This window comes from Physeter macrocephalus, chromosome 8 (genome assembly GCF_002837175.3).
Source record: "Physeter macrocephalus isolate SW-GA chromosome 8, ASM283717v5, whole genome shotgun sequence".
Lineage (NCBI taxonomy): Eukaryota > Metazoa > Chordata > Mammalia > Artiodactyla > Physeteridae > Physeter > Physeter macrocephalus.
Genome location: NC_041221.1, coordinates 15198075 through 15216039, shown reverse-complemented (window position 1 = coordinate 15216039; position 17965 = coordinate 15198075). Strand labels below are relative to the sequence as shown.

Here is a 17965-nt window from a genome sequence, read left to right as displayed (position 1 = left end):
AAGACCCTGTCTCCAGGCACAGTCACGCTGGGGATGAGGCCTTCGACATATAAATTTGGGGGCGTGGGTCACAATTCAGCCCATAACAGACCTCATCCCTCCCAGCCGCCAGACACTACCCTGGCTGAGACTCCCCACCACCTGGGGGCCCTCTGCAGGATGCAGGGCCGTCTGGTGGGCACTTTGGGCCCCCACCCCTGGGCCTGCGGGCTCTTTCGGGTGGGACCTGACGTCGGGGCCTGAGTTTGGAGAGCTGCCCTGGTTGAGCCCTTGCAAAGGACCAGGTGCTGCCGGGGTGCCCACGTCCCCTCCTGGGACCCAGGGGGCAGGACGGCCATCACCACGCTCAACCACAGCCCGGGGAGCCACAGCTGCACAGGACGTGCCTGCCCCTAGCCGCCAGGGTCTCTGGGCTCACCCAGCCCTTCTCCCTCTTCCAGAGTCCCCGTGAGCAGCTGCTGGAGGGGTGGGCTTCCCAAGGACCAGAGAGCTGCTGACCCGAGAGATCTGGGCATCCCCTCTCCCGGCCCTGTGGTGACTGCAAGGGGTGAAACAGCTGCAGACGCTGACCCCACAAAGGCCGCGTGGCGTGCCCGCTTCCGGGAGGACCATGGATGGGTGCAGTCTGCTCTTGGGAGGGGGGGGTCTGTGGGGGTCCATGTGCTGCCAGGATGACCATGTGATCGGTGGGCCTTTGCAGAATGGAAACACCCCCCTGTTCAAAAATCACGAAGGGCTTCAAGACGGCGTTGACCGAAGCTGGCTCTCTGGGCTCAGGGCCCTGTGCTGCTGACCTGGGGTGCGTCGCCCTTGTGGGGACCCTCCGGCCTCAGGGCGCACAGCCAGCAGCCGGGAGAGCTGGGCCTCACCTGCCCGCCCCTCCGGCAGCGACAGGCACCCGCACACACTCACCGCCTGCCCTCCTCCTGCCCGGCCAGGTGCGCTGCCCTCTGCTGACAGCCAGGGCCGGTGCCGGGGCCTCACACGCGGTCCCTCTCATCCCCCTGCAGCCCTGAGGCTTGGCTGTTCTGCCAAGAAACAAAAGGCCTGGAGGGTCACCGTACGGTCACCCAGAGGGTCACCAGGGGGCCCTGGACCCAGCTGGGCCTCAAGCCTGGGCTGACCTGAGGCCGCCGCCTGCTGAGGACTTGCCCCCGAGGGTCCAGGTCACAGGCACTCCCTTCGGTGGTGGCAGCCTCTCGGGGTCCTGGCTCTGCCCCTCCCCCATCAGCTCGGTTAATAAGAAGCCGGCCCCGGGGTGGGGCGCCGCCCGAGGGCATAAAGGCGCCGCTGGGCTCCTTCCCGCCTCTGCCGGTGAGAGGAGCGTCTGGAGCGGGGCCTGGGCCATGTCCCGGCTGGTAGAATGTGTCCCCAACTTCTCGGAGGGGGAGAACCAGGAGGTGAGGCACCCGGGGGCGGCGGGGGCGGCGCGGGGGGCTCAGGGCAAGGAGGACGCGGCTCAGTGGGGGGTTTGGGGACTGTCTTCTCTGGAAAGGGTGTGGAAGGGGGCAGCAGGCGGGCAGCCAGGTCCTGGCCCAGGTCTGGGCCTCTTGTGTGAAAACAGGGCCCCTGAAGCCCGACCCCCAGGGCCATTTCAGGGTCCCCGGGGGGTACCCCGTCTCCCTTCCCCACCTTGTGAGGTGGGCGTCGCTCTCATCCCCACGTGACCTGCAGGAAACTGAGGCACGGAGAGCTGGGCAGGCCTTCCTGCTGCCTCGGAAGGTTCCGGGCCCTTCACGCTCCCCCCCCCCCGCACCCCAGACACAGGTGGCCTGTGGGCTGGGGCCCTGACCCTCTGTGACCTTGGCCTGTGGGTCACCTTCTCGGGGCCCTGAGAGCCCCTGCGCCCGGGCTCTGCTTCCTGCCTCGGTTTCTCCCGGAGGGTGCTGCCCGGCGCCTGCGCCCACACGCCCAGGTCCTCGCCGCGCGTCGTGTCTGAACGGGGGCAGGGCGGGCGCGGCCCCTGCAGCTCCCGCGCCTCCTCCGCGTGGGGAGACCGAGGCGCAGGCCTGGCTTTGTCCCCAGGTGATCGACGCCATCTCCCGAGCGGTGGTGCAGACCCCGGGCTGCATGCTGCTGGACGTGGACGCTGGCCCCTCCACCAACCGCACCGTCTACACCTTCGTGGGGCGCCCCGAGGACGTGGTGGAGGGGGCCCTCAACGCCGCCCGGGCTGCCCACCGGCTCATCGACATGGGCAGGCACAGAGGTGAGGGCCCGAGTGCGCGCGGCCGGCCTCGCCGCAGGTCTCGCCCAGGGCATGGGGCCATCGCGCTGGCTGGATGCTCCTTGGACCCCATCCACGTTTCAGGGGGCCCTGGAGTGGCTGGCAGAGAGGTGATCGCACTCTGTGCAGGCCCTGGGCGGGGGTGGGGGACACAGCCCGATCTGTCAACAGCCCACAAACCAAACACATTCTTTGGGCGGCAGGGTCAAAGGTCGGTGGACACACGGGGAGCTGGTCAAAAGGGCAGGGTCTCTGGACGCCCACGGGGGGAGGGAATTCACAAGAGATCCCAACTGGTGAAGAGAGATGGAGGCTTATCTCAGAGGAACCGCCTGGGGGGAGGGGCGCGGGGGCCGCCATCTGGCCCGCAGTGGACTCGGGTTCTGAGAAGGACCCTGTAAGGCAGCCGGGTGAAGGCGCCCCTCCCTGAGGGCTCGGAGTTATCCTCTCGGCTCTTAGGAGAGGGAGGGGTTTACCCCTGAGATGCCGCAGAAATCGGCGGCTGCTTCTCCCGGGGCCCTGTGGTCAGCGCGGGCGTGCGTGTGCAGGGGGCCGGAGGGCAGGGTCCGCCCGGAGCTCCACACCTGGGCCCCCGCTTCCTCAGCCCCCATCTCTGTGCAGGGGAGCACCCTCGGATGGGCGCCCTGGACGTGTGCCCCTTCATCCCGGTGAGGGGCGTCACCATGGACGAATGCGTGCTCTGTGCTCAGGCCTTTGGCCAGCGACTGGCAGAGGAGCTGGGTGTGCCAGGTGCGTGGCTGGGGAAGGGCGGCCTACCCCAGGGGCTCCCCCAGCCGGCCCTCCTCACTTCACTTCACTTCCCAGCAGCCTCAACCATCCCTTGAGGTTCTCTGCTCTTGCATCCTTAAAAATGCATTGTAAGACAAAAACCCCAAAACCCTCCCATGCAGGTTTTTGCCCGCAGGAATATGCCCCGCTTCTCCTGCAATGGGACAAACCACAAAGACAGGGCCCCAGCTGTCAGGGAAGCAGTGGGACGGAGTAGCCGCTCTGTAAAGAGCTTGAGCAGGATGGATGGGGAGCCCTAAACAGTCTCCTTGGGGAATTAACCAAATCAAGGATAAGCCCAGCACAGGGCAGCAGGCAGACCTGTGAGCCCGGGCACAGGTCCAGCCCCTGCGATGTGGCTGATGGGCGGGCGGGGGGGCGGGTGTCACCCGCCCTGTGCAGGTGTCGGAGCTGGCGGTGAGTTTTGTTTTCTCTCCTCCTCGTTCCTTAATTTGCGGGCGTGTTGCTCGTTCAATGAAAATGCACTTTGGGGAGAAACACGAGTATCCTTCCAGCCCCTCTGGTGGGCGGGCAATGGCTTCCTCTGGGGCACCTGGGCCGGCGCAGCGGGCGTGGGCGAGGAGGGCTCCTGGCCCAGAGTGCCCGTCAGCGGCCACCCACACCCATCTGACGGGGCTCAGAGATGGGGGCGCTGCCAGCAAGACGGAGCTGCGGGAATGGGGGTCCTGCGGCGCCCGCCGGCCGAGGGCCTGACCGGCCAGGCCCCTTGCAGTGTACCTCTACGGCGAGGCAGCACGGACGGCCAGCCGCCGGTCTCTGCCGGCCATCCGGGCCGGGGAGTACGAGGCCCTGCCTGAGAAGGTGCGGTGTCCCCACCCGCGGGCGGCCTGGGGGCGGGCCCTCCTCCCCCCTTTCCTCACCCACTGGTCTCCCCACAGCTCAAGCAGGCTGAGTGGGCGCCCGACTTCGGCCCCAGCTCCTTCGTCCCCAGCTGGGGGGCCACTGTCACGGGGGCGCGGAAGTTGCTCATCGCGTTCAACATCAACCTGCTCGGCACCAGGGAGCAGGCGCACCGCATCGCCCTCGACCTCCGGGAGCAGGGCCGCGGGAAGGACCAGGTGAGGGCATCCCGTGGTGCCGCCGGAGAGCGCCAAGGCCACGCACCGTGTGCGGACCTGCTGACCAGCCCGCCTCGGTGTCCACGCCACGTGGGACCGGCAGGGTCGGGGCTCCAGGGTTTGAAGTTGGGGAGCAGGTCTTTAAGGACATTTTCCATGGAAGTTGCAGGGCTGCAGCTGTGGTTAAAATACTGCATCATTTCCACACTGATAGGAAAACAGCCGCTCTGCACCCCAGGTACCCCTAGGTGCCCCCATGTACCTTCAGATGCCTCAGGTACTTCCAGGTACCCCCAGGTGCCCCGATCCACCAAGTCTGCCATCATAGCTGTCACCTAGTGTGAGTATCGCTCCTGCAGAAAGTTCGAGTTGGACACAGACACAGAGACACCCGGTGAAGGAGGCCCTGCCCACCTGTCAGGCCCCCGTCCCAGAGACCTGGGCCTTCCCGGCAGCTGAGGCCCTGGGAGCCCAGCTTCCGGGCCGATCACTCAGTTGTCTGCAAGCACAATACAAAAACACAGCAACTCCCCAATCCTTCTCTGTGCTCTGCTGAAGTCAAGAGTCTACCTAACCCCAAAAAGTAGACTGAGTCGCCCCAGGGAGTGAGGGCCAGGAGCTGGCCTCTGGGGCAAGGGGTGGGAGGGCTGGGAGGCAGGGACCCGCCCCCAGGACAGGGATGTGGACGGGGATGCCCGGGCCGCAGGGCCTGGTGTGAGCCTGTGGCTTGTGCAGGGCGGGCCCCGCGGCCCTGACCCTTCGGGGCCGTGGTCTCCCGTGGTGGGCAGGCCCTTTCCCGGCTCAGATGAGAACGGGAGAGTGAGGAACAGAGCCGCCTGAAGCCGGCTGCCCGGCTGCACCGCACGGTCTTCAGGCCACGGCCCCCCTCGTCCGGGTGTCTGGGGTGGAAGGGAGCCCTCGGGCTGGCTGGGGGAGGCAGGGGCAAGGGGCTCTCAGTGCAGGGCGCAGGAGAGGCTGGGCAGGGCCAGGCTGGGCAAGCCTTGTCCTTGGCAGCCAGGACGCCTGAGAAAGGTGCAGGGCATCGGCTGGTACCTGGATGAGAAGAACCTGGCTCAGGTGTCTATGAACCTCCTGGACTTTGAGGTCACAGGGCTGCACACGGTCTACGAGGAGACCTGCAGAGAAGCCCAGGTGAGCAGGGTGGGTCCCCTCCCCCCTTTCTCAAGCCCAGCCCCCTGGGCGCTGACTCCCCAACCTCCGACCCCTGACCTCTGCAGGAGCTGAGCCTCCCGGTGGTGGGCTCGCAGCTGGTGGGCCTGGTGCCTCTGAAGGCCCTGCTGGACGTGGCCGCCTTCTACTGCGAGAAGGAGAACCTCTTCGTCCTGGAGGAGGGGCAGCGGCTCCGGCTGGTGGGTGGGGCTGGGGGGTGAGTCAGGGAGAGGGGGCAGGTCGGGGGCTCCGGGCACCTGCACCCCAGGCCTGGGGCCCTGTCTGCGGGGCCAGGCCTCCTCCTCCTCCTTCTTTGTTTTATTGTCTGTGCCTGGAAGTTGAGATCACATTGTTTTCACTTGGGGGACACTGCTGAGGTTTTCTCTGTGACCTAAAATGTGTTCAGTCTTGTGAAACTTCAGTGGAGAGGCGGGGCCTGGTGCCTGTCCTGGAGCCACGTCCCGCGGATGGAAGCACCTGCCCCCCGTCCGCTCCCTGCCTGTTGGGATTTGGGTGCGTGAATCTAGTGTCCATGGGTTATTCACAAAGTTGCTCCTTTGGTCCCAGGTCCTGCCGCCTGCTCTGGGTGTGGCCGTCCTTCTCAGTCCTGTTACTCTGGCCTCTGAGTCATTTTGTCTTGAGGGCGTTTCTTACAATGAACGCGTGATTGGATTTCTCTGAAAGATTTTTTAAAAATTTTATTTATATTTATTTATTTATTTATTTAGGCTGCGTTGGGTCTTCGTTGCTGTGCGCGGGCTTTCTCTAGTTGTGTCGAGCAGGGGCTACTCTTCGTTGCAGTGCACGGGCTTCTCACTGCGGTGGCTTCTCGTTGCGGAGCACGGGCTCTAGGCGCGTGGGCTTCAGTAGTTGTGGCTCGCGGGCTCTACAGCGCAGGCTCAGTAGTTGTGGCGCACGGGCTTAGTTGCTCCGCGGCATGTGGGATCCTTCCGGACCAGGGCTCGAACCCGTGTCCCCTGCGTCGGCAGGCGGATTCTTAACCACTGTGCCACCAGGGAAGCTCTCTCTGAAAGCTTTTGTCTTTTAGTAGTGGAGTTTATCCCTTTGTATCTACTAATTTAGCAGGTATGTCTGGACTTACTTTTGTCCTAGTTTTAGGCGTGAGAGTGTGTGGTTTCCTTTGGGCTGTATGGAGGAGTTAGTCTATTTTTAGGAATTCTGGTAATTAGCTTATAACAATATATTTATCTCTATTTTTGATTTATTAATTAAAAAACTTTATCCAAATGTATCAGTTTGACTTAATTTTTATCAGTACAGGCACCTTGGAGATAGCCTAGCTTTGGTTCTAGGCCACTGCAATAAAGCGACTATTGCAATAAAGCAACTCACACGATTATTTTGGTTTCCTAGTGTGTATAAAAGTTATGTTTACACTAGACTGTAGTCTATTAAGTGTGCAATACTATTATGTCTAAAAGAGCTGTGTACATACTTACTTTAAAAGTACTTTATTGCTAAAAAATGCTAACCATCATCTGAGCTTACAGAGAGTCGTGATCTTTGTGCTGGTGGAGGATTTGAAATACTGCCAGAATTACCAAAATGTGACACAGAGACACAAAGTGAGCAAATGCTGTTGGAAAAATGGTGCCAAAAGACTTGCTTGAAGCAGGATTGCCACAAACCTTCAATTTGTCAAAAACGTACTATCTGTGAAGTGCGGTAGAGGGAGGTCTGCCTTTTGCTGGCTTGCAGAAACCAACGGAACTTATACTCAGTTGTGTAGCTTTGAAGAAATAATCATCTGTAAGCATAATATACACTTTAATAATCTACATTCCCTTAACATTAGACACAGATAATGAATGAGAAAGTAACTACACAGCATTTACTGCTGTCTTTTCTTCCTTCTCTATTTCGTGATTTTTTTAGACTTGTGCTATTTTTTAGGAAGCTGGTTATTTTGGTGCTTAAATATTTTTTCAGTTGTTTAAATTATGGTAAAATAGACATGACACAAAATTTGTCATCTTTTAACCATTTTTAAGTGTACTGGCCACTGGTGTATGTGTGTAAAGTTGTGCAGCTGTCACCAGTGTGCAGGATGGGGTTTACTATTTCTGCAACAGACGTTGGCAGGACTGTGACAGGGCTCGCACTGACTCCGCAGGCCGCTTTGCGTGGCGGTGCCGTCTTACAGCGCCGTCTTTCCCGCCCTGGACGTGGGCTGTGTTCCCCTTCATTTGTCTTTGCCTTCTTTCATCATGTTTTGTAGTTTTCATGGTAGTCTTTCACCTCCTTGGTTAAGTTAATTAATTCCTAAGTATTTTATGCTCTTGAAAACGGAACTGTTTTCGTAATTTCTTTTTCGGATTGTTCACTGTTAGTGTTTAGAAATGCACTGACCTTTGTGTGTTGACTTTGTATCCTGCTACCTTGCTGAATTCATTTATTAGTTCTAGGTGTTTAACTTCTTAAGTTTAAATAATGTATTTAACCCTTTAGCTCTTTATCAACGTTAGACAATGTCTGTTGACTCTTGCTGAAGAGAGACAAAAAAATTAATGCACTTGTGTGAGTCGTCATCTCTGCTCCAGATTTAAATTGCTTTGTTGTTATTTTTACATTGTCAGCTGTATAACATTTACCTTCTGTAACCATATCCACACATATTAAATATCCACAGATATTTAATCTTGCTTCTATGCACAAGTGAGGTCACTATGCGTCTCTGTCCTTTCCCATCTGTCTGTCTGGATTTCACAAACAAACGGATTTTTAAAGAAAGGCTCATAGGGGCTTTATTCTGTGGGTTCTGGCATGTTTGGGAATGTCTTTCTGTGACTTTATGCTTGCAAGACAGTAGGACAACCAAAACCTCAAGTCACATGTCTTTTCCTGAGAATGTTGCAAACACATCTTTACCACCTTTTGGAATAAATGTCCCTGTGGGGAGGTCTAAGGCCATCTGGTTACCTCCCCACCCCTGGTGACCGGTTCTTTCTCCTGGATGCTTGAAGAATTCCATCTTTATCCTTGAAATTCAATGACTCTGCCATAAGAGTCTTTCTGTGGATTATTCTGCATCATTTTTTTCTCTGGAACAGGGTTTCTTGTGATTCACAGGTTCATTCTTGTTTAGCTTCAGGAATATTTTCTTCTATTGTATTTTTTATCCAGTTTTTGGTCCTTTCACTTTACCGACACCCGTTACACCGTGGTAGCATTTTCTTCCACATATTCTGTCTTTTTTGTACTTTCTTTCCCCTGTATTCACTGTGGTTTTCTCAGGCTTCACTTCGCAATCACTGATGCAGTTTATGGCTGGGTCTATTCTCTTTCTAGCGGTTACAAAGTTTTGTGTAACTTTTTATTTTGATGTAATTTCCTACTCACAGAAGAGGTGCAAGAACAGTACCAGGAACTCTTTTATACTCTCCAGGTTCACCTATTGTTGCACTTTGCCCCATCTGCTGTATCACTCTTTTTCTGTATTCCACGCATAATTGTATTTTTTTCTGGACCATTTTAAAATAGATTGAAGACACTGTGCCCTTTACGCCTTGTTTATTCAGGGTGTAATTCTTAAGATCAAGGACGTTCAAGCACAGTGCAATGATCAAACCCAGGAAATCCAGCACGGTACAACCTGGTATCTAATCTGCAGACGGTAATCAAATCGCATCAGTGTTCCCCCTCTCCATGGTCTGCCCCAGACCAGCAGTGGGTTCGGGTGGCTTGTCTTTTATGGCCTTTAATCTGGATCAGGTCCCCAGTTCTCCCCGTCTTTCCTTGACCGTGACGGGCTGTGGAGCACCGGCTGGTGGCTTTGTGAAGCGCCGCTCGCTGGGTGCTGGTCTGACCTGTCTCAGGGCTGGGTGTGCTTGTGCGTTTCTGGCAGGACCAGCACAGAAGTGACGGAGTGTCCCCCTCGGGGCGTTACCTGGGTCCTCTGGTCAAGCTGGTATCCCCGACCCAGGGTTATCACTGCAGTGTTTCTGTTTTCCTTTTGTTGTTAATAAGAACTCCCTGGGGAGGTAGCTTAAGAATGTGTAAATGACCACCTGTTCTTCTTAAAATTCCAGCCACAAGTATTAGGAGCACTGAGAATTTTCTAACTTCATCCTTTTTCTGTAAGAAGCTTTCACCTCTCCCACATTTATTTATTCCTTATTAATGTGATTGACGCTATCTCCTGTCTTTTAAAACATATTATTTTATATTTTTTAACTGAAAGTTCTGAGGTCTGCAGTCTTTGAAGGTCTGATTTTGCAAACTGTTGTGTCTGCTGATTCTCATGGTGATGCTTCTTCATGTGCTTTGTGATTTTTTATTGTGAGTGCCTGTTCTTTAGAGTTTCGTCTGTGGTAATTCTTGGTCACCTGGTTTAGTTTGTGTTTGCCTCTGTTAGATGTTTGGACCACTTTAGATGAGCCTTTTGCTTGGAGCTTTGGAGCCACACAGGACGAGAATTCTGTGTGAACGGTGGCCCACCTCCCCGTCAGGTTAGAATTCCCAGGAAAGATTTTTTTCGTGCTTCACCAAACGGAAGGCCGAGACTGGGAAGTATCCCAATATTTCCTGTGATGGGCGGTTTTTCCCAAATTCATCCTTGGAGATGTCCTCTTTCAAGGGTCTCCCGTCTGACCCAGCTCTTGTGGGCTCGAGACCTCCCCTACTCGTGAGAGGTCTCAGATGTCTCCAGGGTGGACCCAGCTTCTGGGAGAGGAGGTCTTTCTGGGCATTTCTGGTCACTTCTGGCTGTGAATGGTTTCCTTTACTTTCTGCCAGCTTTGCCGGGTGCTGAATTCCATTCTGACAGTTCTGTTCCTCATTCTGAGGTTTTCGGAGGCAGGCGGGCTGCTTGCTGGCTCTCTCGCCAGCTCTCGGGCGCTCTCTGCCCCATGTCCGCATCCTCAGGGAGACCTCATGACCGTCCCCTGGGACCTGCTGCTTCGTTTTCCTCAAGCTGCACTTGTCACTTTCTATTTTGTGTGGAACATGTCACCTGTGTGGCTCAGAGGGGATGGGACTGTGCTGATGGCATCGAGCATCATAAAGTGTCCTGAGTGGTTTTTGGTGGAAAGAATTCTACTTCAAAATGGGGATATTTCCAACATAATTTTGAATTTGGGTAAAATTCACTTTTCCTCACATATCAAGGTCTCACATTTGGGCAGATCAGGCAGCTCCCGGCCTTTAAGAACCAGAGAGACCCTGACACCCGAGGAGTTGGAATCCTGTCCAAAGAGGCAGTTTTCTTGGCCCCTTTCCAGCGCAGGCTCTTGTGCGGGCAGGATGGGGTCACCACGGGCCTTGGTCTCCCTGGAGCAGCACGGTGGGTGGGTGGTGTGTCCGGAGGCCAGGCAGGGTGCCTGCTCTGGGTGAGGCCTTCAGCCGGCAGGGCTGCTGGTGGGCGTGGGGTGCAGCAGCTGTGCCCCTGCACCGGGGCAGGGTGCCCCGCGGGAGGCAGGGGTGGGACCTGCTGGTCAAGGGGACTCCAGTCACCGGCCCCCCTTCCAGGTGGTGAACCGGCTGGGCCTGGACTCCCTGTCCCCCTTCAACCCCAAGGAGCGGATCATCGAGTGAGCAGCCCCCGACCCCCGCCCCTGCGTGGAGACCACCTCAGTCCTCCAGAGCTCTGCTCTGTCGCCAGGCGTGGGGCTGGGAGCTTGCTGGGGGGCCCAGTGGGGCCCCGACAAGGTCCCACTCTGTCCTCACGCAGCTCCTGGCTGGTCACAGCCCCTCCCCGGGGCAGCCGCTCTGCATATTGGGCCCACATCCCTGCCCGCCCCCCACCCCACCCCCCCCGCACTGGTGCGAGTCAGGGGCCCCCGGCCTGGCCAACCCCACCCTCACGGCCTGGCTGCGACGACCCGGGACCCTGTCCCCGCCCCTGCACGGCGCAGCCCCTCACTCCCAGCTGCCCCACCCCTGCAGGTACCTGGTCCCCGAGGCCGGCCCAGGACAGAGCCTGGTCGACCAGCCGCTGCGCACCTTCGTCCGTGAGGTGGGCGCCCGCTCGGCAGCCCCAGGGGGCGGTTCCGTGGCCGCAGCCAGCGCAGCCATGGTGAGTGGGGCCGCGGCGAGCACGCGGGCTGGGCGGCCGGGGTTGGGGGCGTCGCCCGGCCTGGGGCTGGTCCCACGCACAGGGCACTCTCCCAGGGCGCCGCGCTGGCCTCCATGGCCGGCCTGATGACCTACGGGCGGCGCCAGTTCGAACACCTGGACGCGACCGTGCGGCGCCTGATCCCACCCTTCCACGCGGCCTTGGCTGAGCTCACCGCGCTGGTGGACGCCGACGCCCGGGCCTTCGAGGTCTACCTGGTGAGCGCGCCGACGGGCCTCCGCCACCAGCCCCGCAGAGGCCGCCCCGAGGGAGGGCGGGGTCGGTGGACAGCGTGGGGTCCGGAGGAGAGAAAAGTGGGTCAGGGGCACAGGGGGAGGGGGAGGGGCTGCCGCGAGCACAGGTGTCTGTAAGACCCCGGGGGCTGGAGGGAGGAGACAGCGGTCTGGCCCCTCCTGGGCCCCCCTCCGCGCCGCTCGTGCAGGGCCAAGCCCGGCGGGTGTGGTGCGGGCGTGACTCCAGGTCGGGGTCTCTGCAGGCTGGGGGAGGGGCAAGAAGGGCACCTGTCCTGAGGGTCAGCCAGGCTCAGCGACCCCCTGCCCACGTCCCTGAGTCCCGCTGATGGGCGACACCCAGACCTGCAGATGCCGGAGGAAAAGCAAGGTCCCCAAGGAAGCGCTCCCATCCCGGGAAGGGCAGGAACAGGAATCTTCACAGAAGAAACGCTCTGGGTCATGGTCTCAGCGATCAGAGAAGACGTTCAGCCATGAGACGCAGAGGGCCCCCGGGCAGCCGGGCACCTTCAGCAGCAGAGGACGTGGGCGGCTGCCTCCAGGCAGTGCCCATCCAGGGGCCAGCGGAGGAGGGACGTCCATCAGACCGGGGCGGGGGGTGGGGGTGGGGGATGGGAAACTTGCAGGAAGGTCGAGGTGCGAATTCAAGGTCAAGAAGCCCCAGGCGTGTCTGAGGGCAGATCCAGCAGAGAGGACCCGGGAGAGGCGAGAATGAGGGCGCTCGGACCCCACGGGGGTAGGAAGACACGCCTGGGAAGGAATGAGCTCCCAACAGACAGCAGGCATCCAGAGCCGCCTCGGGGGTGGGGGGGACGGGGCAGGAGAACCTGGGCCAGGCGATCTCGGCAGGCGACCTCGGCAGGCGACCTCGGGGGCTGCTGGGCTGGGCGCCCCGACGTGAGCGCTGCGTCCGCACGGGGACAGTCTAGGGTGTCGCATTGCGGGAGGAGGTGACCCTGTGACAGAAGCTGGGTCCCCAGGGGCGGGGTACAGAGACTGATCACCTTTGCCCTATGTGCTTTTACATTTTAATTTCGTTTATTTGCTTTTTAAAATAGGTGAAAGCTTCAGGGGTTCAGAGTTCACAGGGGCAGAGGGCAGCTGGTGAGCTGCCCCCTGTCCGCCCCGTCCCCCCCGCCCAAGCAGGTGCAGCCCCAGTGCGTACGTCTCCCTGAGATGTTTCTGTGCATTCGGGCAGAGCTGGGTTTCCCCTTTCTCTTCCTTTCTTACGCAAATGGTGGCAGGCAGATGTCCAGTTGCGGCTTGCGTCTTTCACCTGACGTCCTCCTGGAGCAGGGACACCCCCGGCTCAGTGGCCCTGTGTCCTGGGGACGCCTGGGGTGGAGGCCTTGGACCAGCCCTGTTGGGGATTCTGGCCAGGTCCAGTCAGCCCCTGGGACAGGCTGTGTGGACAGCTGGCCTCCGTCACTGGGCACTCGGTGGACGGGCTGTAGGAGCGACTCGGGGGTGGGCTGTCCCTCCAGGGTGGCTGTGTTTCCCACTTGAAGGATGCTGCCCAGTGGCCCTTGCAGCGGTTGTGTGGCTCGAGCCCTGGAGTGGTCCTCCCGCCGTTTACCCCGACGCCGCAGCCATTGGACCTGGTGGCCACGTGCATCTCTTGGTGCTGCCCTGGTGCGAGCGTCTCATGTGGGCGTGGCAGGGGGAGGAGCGTTTTCATACTCTTTGCAGCGGTTTTATTTCCTTTTCAGGAAAGTGAGGTGTCCTGTTCTTCTCTGTTCTGCTTAGCGCTGACTGGGACTTTTCATAAGCCAGGGAGTCTCAGCTTGTTTGACTTTCAGCTTCGCTTGTGCTGGTCTCTGGCCATACGAGCCTTGTGTTTTCACGTCGTCGAATATTCAGCCTTTCTTTGCTCTTTCCTTGGTGTTGTGTCGTAGTTTAAACGGCCTCCCCAGGCCAGAATTACTGAACTTCTCTCAGGGTACCTCTAGCCATCTGTGGTCTGAGGAACTGCAGATGCTGAGAGGGGCTCGAGTAGAAGCTCAGCGTGCATATAAATAATAATATGTAATTAAAAACAAATATTAACAATTCTGACCACTAGAGATTAGAAATAAGACAAATATAAAACAACAGGAGGGGGGCAGTAGAAAAATGAAAATCTAATCAAAAGGCAGGGAAGAAAAAGAAAAATAGTCAGCAAAGAGGTGTGGTTTAGAGAAAACCTAAAATAGAATGGTTAGACTGAAGACACACCCGGCCAACTGTCACACACACACACTCACACACACATACACGCGTGAGTGTGGTAGATACTGCACTGGTCTATGTCCCCGGTGAGCAACAAGAAGACAGGCTTTTGAACAAAAGTAAGAAAACATCCTTATCTTCCACCGAATACATGAACAACCTCTAGGTGGAATCAGAAGCTAGCTGTGTACCTCCCTCCCCACCAAACAAACCTCACAGTGAATCAGAAAATAAATCAAACTGCGGTGGGCAGCCCTCCTCAGCCAGACACAGACGTGGCCACGTGAAAGTCAGACTCGACTAAAATCAGCAAAGTTCTGCCCAGTGGAGACCCCCCTGCCCCCTCCCTGCCCCCACCTGGGTCTGCAGCCAACCTGCCCCCTCCCCACCCCCCGACCTGGGTCTGAAGCAGACCTGCCCCCTCCCCGCCCCGACCTGGGTCTGCAGCAGAGTCAGCAGGTTCCCGTGTTCGGGAGGAGCTGCTGTGGGTCCACATGGAAAAGAGAAACGTGTCACAGGAGACAGGAGGCCGGAGGGGCGCCCGGGGAGGCTAGGGAACGTCAGGATGGTGACAGAACCCGGTTCAGGTCGGGTCAGGATGGTCACAGAATCTGGTTCTGGTCGGGTCCAGGGAACCTTTATGCTCGTGCAGGGTTGATAGACCAGCTGACCGTTAACGGCTTCTGGGCGGAGATTTGGCGAAACCTACAAAACCAGCAGGGCACGTTCCCCACCAGCTACGCCCTTGGACCCGGCACGTGGGCAGGCCTGGGGCGCTGGTGTGAGCGAGCGAGCGAGCCTGGACGGGCGCTCACAGCACAGGGTGCGGGACGGCAGCGGCGAGGAGAGCGACACACGGGCTGACGGCTCCTCAGAGGAGGCCTGGGTTGTGTGGCCCCTCGGGGATGCGGGGACACGGCCTGAACCATTACACCTGGACTTCGGGGGTTGTGCGGTTGCCTCGCCTGGAGGCTGGGAGGCCTGGGGCTGGAGAACCCTCTCCCCTCCAGCCTCCAGCACTGACAGCGTGGGGCCTTGCGCCGGGCCGCCTGCCCTCCTCTGCCGGGGGCCCAGGGCTCTAATGCACGGAACCGACTCGGGGGTGGTGTGGGCCCTGCGTGAACCCCCTCCGTCCCCCAGGCTCCTGGGTCCCCTCGTCACGCTCAGTCACCCGCGCGTTTCTGTGTTTGCTCCGGCAGAAAGCCACGAAGCTGCCCAAGGACACACCTGAGGACAAGGACAGGTGAGTGCAGCGGTGGCTGCCGACACGCGGACGCCTCGGAAGGCCCTGGTACCTGTCAGCCCCCCACTGGGGCGTCTTGTGGTTGAAGAACCGCTCCCCTGCGGCCCCCACCCTGGTTCCGTGCACTCAGAGCGGAGCCGTCAGGTGGGCCCAGCGGTGCCCGGGCGCCCTGGGCCCTACCCACTGACCCTCTTGCTTCCAGACGCGCGGCTGCCCTGCAGGAGGGGCTGAGGCGGGCGGTGGCCGTGCCCCTGTCGCTGGCGGAGATGGTGACCTCGCTGTGGCCGGCGCTGCGGGAGCTGGCCCTGTGCGCGAACCTGGCCTGCCGCTCGGACCTGCAGGTACGCGCTGGAGCCCCGCTGCAGGGGCGACGTGCGGAGGGTCACTGGGCTTCACCAAGCCGGGCAGGCACAAGCGCTCACAGGGCGTTTCGGCCAGTCTCAGCCCGCAGGGCCGGCTCCGTCACCCGTTAAGCTCTTGTTCAAGGCCGCGCGGCAGAGAGAAGCAGAAACTCGAGTGTGTCTCCAGAGGCCACCCCTAACCGTCCCCCAGACCCCGTCCCTTCCCTCCTTCCCACCACCCCCTTCCAGAAAACCCAGGGGCTTGCAGACGTGCACAGGCCCCGCTGTCCGCAGCCCGTGCGCGGAGGCTCGGGGACCAGGAGCCCCAGGGCCGGCTCGGCGTGTCCGCAGCCCATCCTGAGGGGAGGAGCCTCGTTTCCTTGGGCTGGCTGCCATGCGTCTCTGGAGGGGGCCAGGCCGAGCTGCTTCTCTGTGGGGAGAGGGCCGGCCCTGCCACCTGGAGGGAACCCTTGGGCTGGTCAGTTTGCCATCTTCACGGATGAGGCGTGAGGCCCCAGGCCGTGTCCCTGGGCTGAGGAGTGGGCGGGGCAAGGCCCTGCTGCCCCCCGGGCACCGACGCCGGCCCTGCCCCTTGGCTGTTGCAGGTGGCAGTGAAGGCCCTGGAGACGGGTGTGTTTGGTGCGTATTTCAACGTGCTCATCAACCTGAAGGATGTCACCGATGACGCGTTTAAGGACCAGGTGGGCAGGGGTGTGGGCCGGGCCCACCGAGGGGACTGGAGGTTGCCCTCGGGCCGTGGCTCCCAGAGCGGGGGCCCAGGGCACCTGGCCAGCAGGTCCTCGAGGGAGGGAAGTGTCCATCAGATGAGAAGTTCCTCCAGCTCCCTCAGGTGGACGAGGCCTGGCCTGCAGAACGCAGGCGTCGGGGATGGCCGGGGCCATCTTTCAGCGTCTCTGTGGGGGCAGGTGGCCTGGGGGCCTGCCGGCACCCCCTAGTTCCCTCCCAGGGGGCTCTGGCCAGGGCTGGGGTCTCTCCCAGGTGGGTTGGGCTGTAGCACTGGCAGCACAGCGTCTCAAAGAACAGTCTCCAGCCTAAGCAATGATCCCACTTCAGCATTTGTGATAATTTCATTGTTACTGTTTATTGGAGGAAAATTCACAAAGCATGCACCTCGCTGTGTTAGATGATACAATTCAGTGGCGTAAGCACACCTTCGGGGTTGTGAGACCACCACCTCTGTCAGCATTGTCATCACTGCCAAGGGTGCCCCACAGTCACCCCATGCCCAGCCCCGGCCCCTGCCCGTGTGTCTCTGTGGTTTTGTGACCATCTTTAAAAAGTGATTTCGCGGCCGGAATGGGAGCGCCACGGCCTTTTCGAGCGCCAGCCCGTCCCCACCTGCCTCTCCAGCCAGGCTGGGCTTGGCCATAAGGGAAGGCCCTGTCCACCATGGGGGCATTGAGATAACGGACGGGCCGCTTGAGCTCTGGCCCTTAGGGCCTCAAGGACACAGCCCTGCCCTTGGCAGTCATGGCTAAAGTGGGGAGACTGGGAGGGTGGGGGCTGGCTGGCCCCAAATCTCAGGAAAGACAGAGGGGCCCCTCCTGTCACCACCAAGAGACCCCTGAGGAGCTGGGAGCCCCTAGGTCATGGGCTTGGGGTCACCCAGAGTGGACAGCCCCGGCAGGTGGCGGGGAGGCGGGGCCAGCGGGGTTGGCGGCAGGCTCGGGGTGGTGACGGGGCCCCTGTGTCTGTCAGGTCCGCCAGCGCATCTCCGGCCTCCTGCAGGAAGCCAAGACCCAGGCGGCCCTGGTGCTGGACCAGCTGGAGGCCCGGCAGGAGTGACGGCCGGGCGGGGGACCTCACTGGACTCCGCTTCCCCCTGAGGCCCCTCCAGACACATCCCATGGGGCCCAGAGAGGGGAGGGTGTGGGGGGCAGGTGTGTCTGGGGTTCGTGGTGTCACCTTCCGTCACCTGGGGCCTCCAGTAAAGTGAGGACACACCGGTGCCTGTGGGGTGCGTGCAGGGGATCAGTGGGCGGGCTGGGGGAGGGCTGAGCCGAGCGGCTGGGGCGGGGACCCCGTGAGGTGCCAGTGTGGGGAGGCAGGCGGGGGGAAATGGGGGCGCAGCCCAAGGTGACACAGCGTCCCAGAGCACCTGGGGTCCTGGGGGAAAGACCCCGTCACATGGAGGGATGAAGGCCACGCCGCCAGATGGGCGGGGACCTGCCCAGGCGCCGGTGGCCAGGCCAGCTCCTCGCAGGGCAGGAGAAGGTGGCAGCGGCAGGGTCCGGGAGTCCCTGGGGCGGCGCTGCTGGCGTGTGGCCGGGCCCCACGTCCTGGCGGGAGAGCTCGAAGCGTTGGACCTGGGCTCCGGGAGGGGGTCCCGGGCACTGGGCACCGACCTCCCTCAGTGGAAGCTCGGGGGCCGAGGCCCGGTGGGGGGGGTCCCAGGAGGGTCCCTGCAGGGCCTGGGCAGTGAGGGAGGTGGGGGTGTGGCGGAGAGCCCCCCGGGCTGGGGGCAACCGACCTGGTCCAGGAGCTGCCGAGCCGACGATGCCGGAGGGATCCCGGGGGGCGGGAGGTGGGGGGGGCCCTGCAGGGATCGCGGGAGAGGCCCGGG

General features: G+C 60.3%; 1 protein-coding gene across 1 annotated transcript; it reads left to right on the top strand.

The window, feature by feature from the left end:
* The first annotated feature begins 1281 nt into the window (after positions 1-1281).
* On the top strand, positions 1282-17187 carry FTCD (formimidoyltransferase cyclodeaminase). Its single transcript, XM_024120388.1, has 14 exons — positions 1282-1400; positions 2026-2209; positions 2849-2977; positions 3750-3838; positions 3916-4095; positions 5110-5247; positions 5334-5465; positions 10753-10814; positions 11170-11299; positions 11395-11556; positions 14997-15040; positions 15243-15381; positions 15987-16082; positions 17101-17187. Exons 1-14 carry the CDS (start codon positions 1347-1349, stop codon positions 17185-17187), a joined length of 1626 nt encoding a protein of 541 aa, XP_023976156.1. The 5' UTR covers positions 1282-1346.
* Positions 17188-17965: the final 778 nt, after the last annotated feature.